Raw genomic sequence first — 9456 nt, forward strand, 5'->3', positions numbered from 1 at the left:
AACAAGACAATGATCCAAAACATAAAGCAAAATCTACAATGGAATGGTTCAAAAATAAACATATCCAGGTGTTAGAATGGCCAAGTCAAAGTCCAGACCTGAATCCAATCGAGAATCTGTGGAAAGAACTGAAAACTGCTCTCTTCACAAATGCTCTCCATCCAACCTCACTGAGCTCGAGCTGTTTTGCAAGGAGGAATGGGAAAAATTTCAGTCTCTCGATGTGCAAAACTGATAGACATACCCCAAGCGACTTACAGCTGTAATCGCAGCAAAAGGTGGCACTACAAAGTATTAACTTAAGGGGGCTGAATAATTTTGCACGCCCAATTTCAGTTTTTGATTTGTTAAAAAAGTTTGAAATATCCAATAAATGTCGTTCCACTTCATGATTGTGTCCCACTTGTTGTTGATTCTTCACAAAAACAATAGTTTTATATCTTTATGTTTGAAGCCTGAAATGTGGCAAAGTGTCGCAAAGTTCAAGGGGGCCGAATACTTTCGCAAGGCACTGTACATACGTCTGTACCTGATAAACATTCACAACACTGCATGATCCAAGGTTTTCCCTAGGCACTCACAATTCAAAACCAACCATGTAAACTCAACATCAGTTACATTTCAGATAAGGCAATATATTCTGAGAAGGAACAACTCCAAGGTCAAAATATCCACCTGGAATTAATACATTTGCATAACTTTTGAACTATCAAAGCATATTACTCTTTCTGCTCAGACATTTTCAACGTTTTAGTTACAATGCATCAAAAATAATGGCCATGTTATATTATACACCCTGAACAGGAAAGGATTCACGACATCGATTGTAGATTTCAACGACAAAAATCGGTTTCAGTAGCTTTCAAAGTGCTTTACATTATATACAGTAGATAAGGTGTGTTATCTTATATTATGTTGCACCTACCTGCTACAACAATATGCTGTGCAGTAATTCCATTTCTAATAATAGTCATGTAAAGAGTAGGCTCCATTTCTCAACACAGCCTAGTATATAATCATTCAAAACAATACTGTTCATCTGCTTTAAATCCAAAGTTTAATTAGTTCACGACTTGATCACTCTATATTACACTCTTTCCACCACAATATAAATATTGTGCAACATTGCAATTTGAAGGCATCACTTTGGTTCTTTAACAGATGACGTCGAGGCTCAACATTTAGCCTAACTATGGACTGGGTGGGAATTAACCTGTTATGAATGAAGACCGTCGTTAGAAAGCAGAAACTTAACATTTAGCCTGAAGCACTACTCAGAATAAGTCAAATGTTTAGTTAACAATGTGAGACACCAAATGTGAGAACTCACCTCAGAGTACAGTGGTGGAGGCTGGAACCTGAACTCCTGGATGTAAACAAAGGCTGGTCCACCAAGCTGTCTCTCTAACTCCTCGGACTGAGAGTAAGAGGGGCTGTGCAGTTCAAACTCTTCCTCAGACACCACATCTGCATAGTTAGGGGGGGCTGGGGATTAACCAGAAGGTAAACAATGTCAGAATCAACTTTATCTACTCAAAACTGTGTTGGTGAAAGCTTCAACACAAATACATGAAGGTAGACCATGGTAATAAACGGGAGTTCATACATGTTCATATGTGTGTGTGTGAGAGCATTTTTGTAATGCCTCTCCTTACTTTCAGGCACTTCAGGAAGCGCCAGTGCAAGCCAGCTCATGTCCATGCTGAAGTGACTGCTCAAGCTGGAGCTTCTGCTTTCAAGGCCATTGTATGGTATACTGCCAATCACAATGGGAAGCTCCACCTTGAGTTTCTTAGCACCTGGTATCTGTGCCATGACCTCCACATAGGAAAGGAAATAAGCAGGCATACATTATACCATCTGAATGCTGACTTAGTTGAAATCACCTTATTTACCTATTACTTACTGTAGCATACACACATCAAGGGAAAAAACATGCAGATGATATAACACAACGTAGTCTACAATGGCATTATTTACCACACTTTAACAATTTAATAGATTAGAGTAACAAAGTATCCATAGAAAAGGGCACTCACTACCAGGGAGTATTCCACTCTGATGACTGAAGAGTTGAGAATTGAGGCAGAGACAAGTGGGATCTTCAGTGTTTTTCCATTCCAGGTGTCTGTGCAGCCTGATGGAATGTGGTTACCCCTCACACTGGCAACCAACTTTGTATGACTTTTTGTTTTGCCATTTGCCATGAAGGTCTGTATTTGGTAGATAGCTGCTTTAGGCACGATGAGTCGAGAAGAAAAGTTTTCAATCACAGCATAGATGGGGATTGACTCTCCTAGAATGAAGAAATGAATCTTGAGGACATTGCACTACAATTTAACTGTTGTTATTAGAGACAGCACATCTTCATTCATTATAACATGAATGATGAAAAACAAACTTCAGAAACATTTTTACCGTTACAGTAGCCCCTTCTGTTGATATTGACATTCAGAGAGATGGGGCCTGAGGTAAAAATCCAACAGCCAATCATCTTCTTGTTGTTTGTAGACACAGAGGACTGCAAAAGAATGACAAACGAGTCAAGGGAGATTTCCAAGAATGCTACTTTCACTTAACATTTTGCTAAATGTTTTGTGGTTACTGTCGGATACACCAACAACATTTAAAATAAGTTCCCACAGTCAGACTTGAAAATCTGAAAGGTGTCATCTATGTTTTAATAGACAGCAAGATGGTTGAGAGCCAATGTGTTGCATGTATGAAAACCAAACTGACCATCCTTTCCAACCAACTCACAAAATGGTTAAAAACATACAGTAGGACAAAACATACAAAACACACAAACACTGACGTGCCAATGCAATCTATTTTGAAGACTTATCACTCACCAGTAACCATGGGGAATTGACATCAACATGGCTGATAACAGAGAATTCTCTGCTGACAGTTTGATCTTGATTCAAGGGCCTCTGTAATACAGCTGTCACCTCATAGCAAACACTCCCATACTTCCCCTTAAAAGAGGTAACAAGGGGCCTGGAAGACATTATGGAATGTCACTCATTATTCATTTGACAAAAAAAGCCAAATTAATTCAGGCATGCTGAAAAGTGTACAATGGAAGTCTCCATTAGCTGTTGCAGTTAGTACAGTAGCCAGACATCATCATGAGGCAAATCAAGCTTTGATTGCATAATTTCCTATTCCGCCTGAAAAGTTCTCACTCACGTTTGAGTGAGCTCCACATGAAAGGGGAACTCATAATGCCCTTCATCAAGACTGATGAATTCCTCACCATCTGAAACAAAAGACAATTCAGTCAAATATAGTAATCAACATTTTACAACCATTTTATTATAATCACTGACTGGAAAGCATAGGGCCTGCTAAAGGTCTAGCGATTACATAACTTCCTAAAGGTAGTGTACATTACAGCCCTGATAAAATTCTTTGTTACATCAAAATCCAGCCTGGTCTCATAGACTATATATAACATAGTAATGTAAAGAGGGTGGATGGATGGATGGGTAGCTGTATAACGTGAACGTCTAGCAACTCAAAGGTTGCGTGTTCGAATCTGAGCATGGACAACTTTAGCAACTTTTCAACTACTATTTATTTGTTCTTTGCAACTACTTAGCATGTTAGCTTTCATATGCCTTATTAACAAACGACTATGCCATCTGTAAATACAAAAACAATGGTCAAATTACAAGCCTAGTTGGTTTAGCCACGGAAAAAGACAGGAACCTTTTCCCTAGCATGATTGGCTGAGATAATGGATAGTTTGGACAGATGAGTTCGGATTGGTCTGCCATGAAGCATGCTTCTGTCTATAACATGAGCTGGTCAGTATATGTAGATAATCCTTGCTACTGCTGATTTTTTTAAAGATATAACGTTAGCCATAGAGATCTGCAAAAGTGTTGCTACTGCTCTCAACATTGCTGCCCAGAATATAGCAGGCTCTATCAACAAAGTTCAGGGGGGAAAAGTTTGTGGACTACTTTTCTGCACAAGGTCAGTGTGAACCAGAGTTACTCAACACAACAACCTGTAGCTAGCTACAAACCTAACAGAAAAGAGACGCTGCCGCGAAGCGTTCATCCATGTATACGGGTAAGAGTCTTGCTACTTTTTCAGATTATACGTTTCTAATTTTGTCAGAGTCATTTTTTTTGCAAGTTAAAGCTTACCGTTTGCTAGTTAGCGAACATTTGTTTGCTGGCTCGCTAGATACACAAATGTATGATCTGTGTAAAAATATTAATTGTATCTCAGAAATCGATTTGAAATTGCTAGTTATAGCCTAATGTTAGCTAGCTAGCTAACATTGCACCTAGTTGGTTAGCATTTAGCTACCTGCAGATTCATACTCCAGCATTTCATGCATAGTGGCTAGCTATGACAACCCGTTTGCACTGTAGCTATGGATTGGGATTACGGTAAAATGTTTAGCTAGCTAGCTACAGGTCTAAAAAAATACCACTTTGCAAGAGAATGATTACATGACCCATCAAGTTAGCCAGGTGTGTCTGGGTGTAATTATGGCCATCTATTGTTTTTCCTGAACACATGTACATGTCCAGACAATAGTGACCCATCCACTTAGCTAGATGTCTGTGTGTGTGGGGGGAGGGGGTTATAGCATTTATTTCACATGACCCATACATTTAGATAAGTGTCTGGGTGAACTTGAACTTCTTTGAGGAAAAGATCATGATCATTAGAAAGCAAATTAGAGTCTGCACAACTATGCCAGGACCTAGGATCAAGAGAGACACTCAAGTGTTTTAGTACTACATCTCTTGATACAATGATGAAAATAATCATGGTCTCTAAACCTTCAAGCTGCATACGCGCTAGTGGCCCTATTCCAACTAAACTACTGAAAGAGCTGCTCCCTGTGCTTGGCTCTTCTATGTTGAACATAATAAACGGCTCTCTATCCACCGGATGTCTACCAAACTCACTAAAAGTGGCAGTAATAAAGCCACTCTTGAAAAAGCCAAACCTTGACCCAGAAAATATAACAAACTATCGGCCTATTTCGAATCTTCCATTCCTCTCAAAAAAAATGTGAAAAAGCTGTTGCGCAGAGACTTTCTGAAGACAAACAATGTATACGAAATGCTTCAGTCTGGTTTTAGACCCCATCATAGCACTAAGGCTGCACTTGTGAAGGTGGTAAATTACCTTTTAATGGTGTCAGACCGAGGCTCTGAATCTGTCCTGTGCTCTTAGACCTTAGTGCTGCTTTTGATACCATCATTCACCACATTCTTTTGGAGAGATTGGAAACCCAAATTGGTCTACACGGACAAGTTCTGGCCTGGGTTAGATCTTATCTGTCGAAAAGATATCAGTTTGTCTCTGAATGGGTTGTCCTCTGAAAAATTAACTGTAAATTTCAGTGTTCCTCAAGGTTCCGTTTTAAGACCACTATATATTTTACCTCTTGGGGATGTCATTCGAAAACATAAAGTTAACTTTCAACGCTATGCGGATGTAGCTGATGTGAAATGGTTAGCTAGTTAGCCGTGGTGCACGCTAGTGGCATTTCAATCGGTGACGTCACTTGCTCTGAGACCTTGAAGTAGTGGTTCCCCTTGCTCTGCAAGGGCCGGGCTTTTGTGGAGCAATGGGTAATGATGCTTCGAGGGTGACTGTTGGTGCTAAATACAGCTGTAAGAATCCTGACTAGAACCAATTATTTTTTTATCATATTACTCCAGTGCTAGCCTCCCTACACAGGCTTCCTGTTAAGGCAATGGCTGATTTCAAGGTTTTACTGCTAACCTACAAAGCATTACATGGGCTTGCTCCTACCCATCTTTCCGATTTGGTCCTGCCGTACATACCTACACGTACGCTATGGTCACAAGACACAGGCCTCCTAATTGTCCCTAGAATGTCTAAGCAAATAGCTGGAGACAGGGCTTTCTAGCTGGATAGCAAATAGCTGGAGACAGGGCTCAATTTTTATGGAATGGTCTGCCTACCCATGTGAGAGACGCAGACTCGGTCTCAACCTTTAAGTCTTTACTGAAGACTCATCTCTTCAGTAGATCATATGATTGAGTGTAGTCTGGCCCAGGAGTGTGAAGGTGAACGGAAAGGCTCTGGAGCAACAAACCGCCCTTGCTGTCTCTGCCTGGCCGGTTCCCTTCTCTCCACTGGGATTCTCTGCCTCTAACCCTATTACAGGGGCTGAGTCACTGACTTACTGGTGCTCTTCCATGCCGTCCCTAGGAGGGGTGCGTCACTTGAGTGGGTTGAGTCACTGATGTGATCTTCCTGTCTGGGTTGGCGCCCCCCCCCCCGTGCTTCTACACCTGTATTGCTTGCTGTTTGGGGTTTTAGGCTATTTGTGCAGCACTTTGAGATATCAGCTGATGTAAGAAGGGCTATATAAATATATTTGGGTAAGCGTAATCTAATAATTATAAAATATTTATACAGTATTTTTATCTGGACACTTTCAGATTAGGTCAGATTAGGATTTAGGTCAAGGACTAGATAGTGCATTTTTACCTGGAGTTTTTCTTTATTGTAAAGAGATGGGTGGGGCTAAGCCTTAAGAGGATGTGAATGATGCTGAATAGGTGTAGACAAAGAAGAGCTATCCAGTAGGTCTACCAAAAACATGTCAGGGCCATTTTCTCAACAAAAAAGGGAAAAAAATAAACTGGGGTTACAAGTTTATCAACTTTCAAAGCAGAATTACGTTCTCATTGTTGCTCAACGGCAGTGTATAATATACCATTTTGTAGTTCGGAGTCTCTACTTTTATCCAATGTAAAATAAAACTCAATTTCAAAGCCTAGCGAATGTCTAGCAAACCAAAGGTTGCATGTTTGAATTTCAGACAACTTTAGCAACTTTTTAGCTACTTACAACTACTTAGCATGCTAGCTAACCCTTCCCCTAACCACAATCCTTTTAGCTAACCTTTCCTATTTAACCTAACCCTAACCCCCAGCCTAGCTAACCGTTAGCCGCAGAAAATTGGAATTCATGAGATATTATACACTTAGCAAATTCTTAACATATCATACAAAATTGATAATTGACGTCCACAAATTAATACATACCATACGAAACCTATCACACTAAATGAAGTTTTCAAGTTCACGTACAGAATAATACGAAATGGTCTGAGACCAGGTTGCAAAATCAGATCAGTACCTGATGTTTCTTTGAGAGTTTGAGATATGCAGAAGTATTCCACCTGCTCACACTGAGATGATGTGTTTGCTATAACAGCACTGCTCGGTGATGATGCTTTCCGAGTCCCTTCACCCCAACAGACCTGGGCACATCCTCTAGTCGATATTTTGACAGCTTTGATTTGTACTGACACACCCGTCGACACCTCGACCACAACGTGTCCAGAGAGAACTTCACCAGGACTGTATTCACGCGTGTCTTCATTGTTGAACATGATACAGAATACCTTCACTTTGTCAGCCATCGTTGGACGTTACTTATGTAAAAGGAGACAGGTGGTTTTATTCATAAGTCTATAATGATGATCAGAAGCTCTAACTTTCCCACTAGAATAGATTGCCTATCGACTAGACTAGAAATATGAAAATCTTAAATGTACCTGTTGTCCTGGGATTCAATATGGGAACGTCAAACTCGAATTTGGCAATGGACCAGCTAGTAACACATTTCATGAGAAACATTCAATAGAATAGGTCAAACACAATTGACATGCTCATTGTTTTACATTACAGTAATTGGGCCAATTTCCCACGCTGTCCAGAGAAAGCGGGGTCGCAGAGCGAATGATTTAGCTACACCCAGAGAGCTCAGGGACCTATTCATTACGCGGATTCTGTTGAAAAACATTCTTAAACGGAAGCAAACAGAATGAAATGGGGAGGGACCTGTCTGAATTTCCCCAATAGAAACTCCCGTTTTGGACTACTGATTACACCCAAGTGTACGCAATAATTGGGTTTGACTTTGGAACGTATAGGCTCTACCATTTGACAGAATTTTCACTGTGATGACGGACTGTACACAGCCAAGAAAGTGCGATATTTACCATCACGCATGATACATTACATTGGTCCAATGGGGGACAAGCCAGTGCGCGTGAACAGTTGAGTCATGAGGAGATTCGATTCTGTCTTTAGCGCCAAGGTGGGCGTAGTTTGCAACGTGTGATAATTGATTGCATTCGTTTTGGAACCGGGCTTCATCCTGAGTCACAAAAATGTGAGGTAGGTTATGCACGTGGCGTAATGTTTAGGATACTCTGTTTTCACATATGCAAAAGTGATTGCTTTTGATAAAAACGGAAAACTAGTTTGAACATTCGAAGATATATTTTATGAAAAAGAGATATTGTATGTTTCTGAATGACGCAACACGCTGTTGACAACGGAAAACTAGTTTGAACATTCGAAGATATATTTTATGAAAAAGAGATATTGTATGCTTCTGAATGACGCAACACGCTGTTGACAACATGACTGCAATGCAGAATACTGTCTGATTTTAGCAGGCTACGCCTCCCTCACCGGCTTCGCCCGTGTGTTGCATTGTGGGTATACCAATCGTCCGACTTGCGACTACATCAGAGACGGTACCGTATGAAGATGGGCAGAAGCTGCTCCAGTGGATGCTAGTGGGAGGAGCTATAGGAGTACGGGTTCATTATAATGGCTGGAATGGAATTGATGGAGTCCAGTGAAAAACGTGGTTTCCATATGTTTGATGCATTCCATTTATTTAATTCCAGCCATTACAGTGAGCCGACTTCTTTCTTATAGCTCCTCCTACCAGCCTCCAGTGTGCTTCTCCAATAGAAATCCCCAATCACACTTGTAGGCAGTGTCATGGCAACGTTGGCAGGTAAATTCATGGGCAGAGACATCATCTGGTCTGAATTGTGCATGTGCAAATCCTCAAATCAAAGACACTCCTTCAATATATATTGGGGTGGCAGGATAGCCTAGTGGTTAGAACGTTGGACTAGTAATCGAAAGGTTGCAAGTTGGAATCCCCGAGCTGACAAGGTACAAATCTGTCGTTCTGCCCCTGAACAGGCAGTTAACCCACTGTTCCTAGGCCGTCATTGAAAATAAGAATTTGTTCTTAACTGACTTGCCTGGTAAAATAAAGGTAAAATAAAAAATATAAAGTTGTTTTTGACAAAAATGTGTAATTTTGTCTCTTTCATGTTGTTGGCGTAATAACTACTGAAGACATTGGCTTGATTCTAGGTTGTGCCTTTAGATTTAATTAAAATGTACAACTAAGGAAACATTTTCACTTCTCTAATAGATTTTTCAAACCCCTAGTCTGCTTGGTCTGTTTCACAAGTGTTCCTGGAAGTCTCGTGATTTTGCACTTCAGTGTTTAGAAACTCTGTGACTATATGTCAACTGCATGACCTTTACAACAACCATGTGATCAAAGGTCATGAACTTTTAAAATTTCTGCAATTCCTCCTCACCAACTGCAACTTGAAGTCAG

The 9456-nt window shown here is 40.4% G+C and overlaps 1 protein-coding gene across 2 annotated transcripts; it reads right to left on the minus strand.

Annotated features, from left to right (window-relative positions):
• Nucleotides 1-445: 445 nt before the first annotated feature.
• LOC124006007 (arrestin domain-containing protein 4-like) lies at nucleotides 446-7958 on the minus strand. 2 transcript variants are annotated; one of them, XM_046315784.1, is made up of 9 exons: nucleotides 7574-7958; nucleotides 7153-7450; nucleotides 3193-3262; nucleotides 2853-3000; nucleotides 2419-2521; nucleotides 2043-2296; nucleotides 1656-1818; nucleotides 1331-1485; nucleotides 446-1213 (listed from the first exon to the last, which is right to left on the minus strand). In XM_046315784.1, exons 2-9 carry the CDS (start codon nucleotides 7436-7438, stop codon nucleotides 1187-1189), a joined length of 1206 nt encoding a protein of 401 aa, XP_046171740.1. In that variant the 5' UTR covers nucleotides 7439-7450; nucleotides 7574-7958; the 3' UTR covers nucleotides 446-1186. The 2 variants fall into 2 exon arrangements, with proteins under 2 accessions (XP_046171740.1, XP_046171652.1); XM_046315696.1 differs by having other exon boundaries at nucleotides 2040-2296; nucleotides 7574-7941.
• Between the last annotated feature and the right edge of the window lie 1498 nt (nucleotides 7959-9456).

Source organism: Oncorhynchus gorbuscha, linkage group LG01 (assembly GCF_021184085.1).
Source record: "Oncorhynchus gorbuscha isolate QuinsamMale2020 ecotype Even-year linkage group LG01, OgorEven_v1.0, whole genome shotgun sequence".
Lineage (NCBI taxonomy): Eukaryota > Metazoa > Chordata > Actinopteri > Salmoniformes > Salmonidae > Oncorhynchus > Oncorhynchus gorbuscha.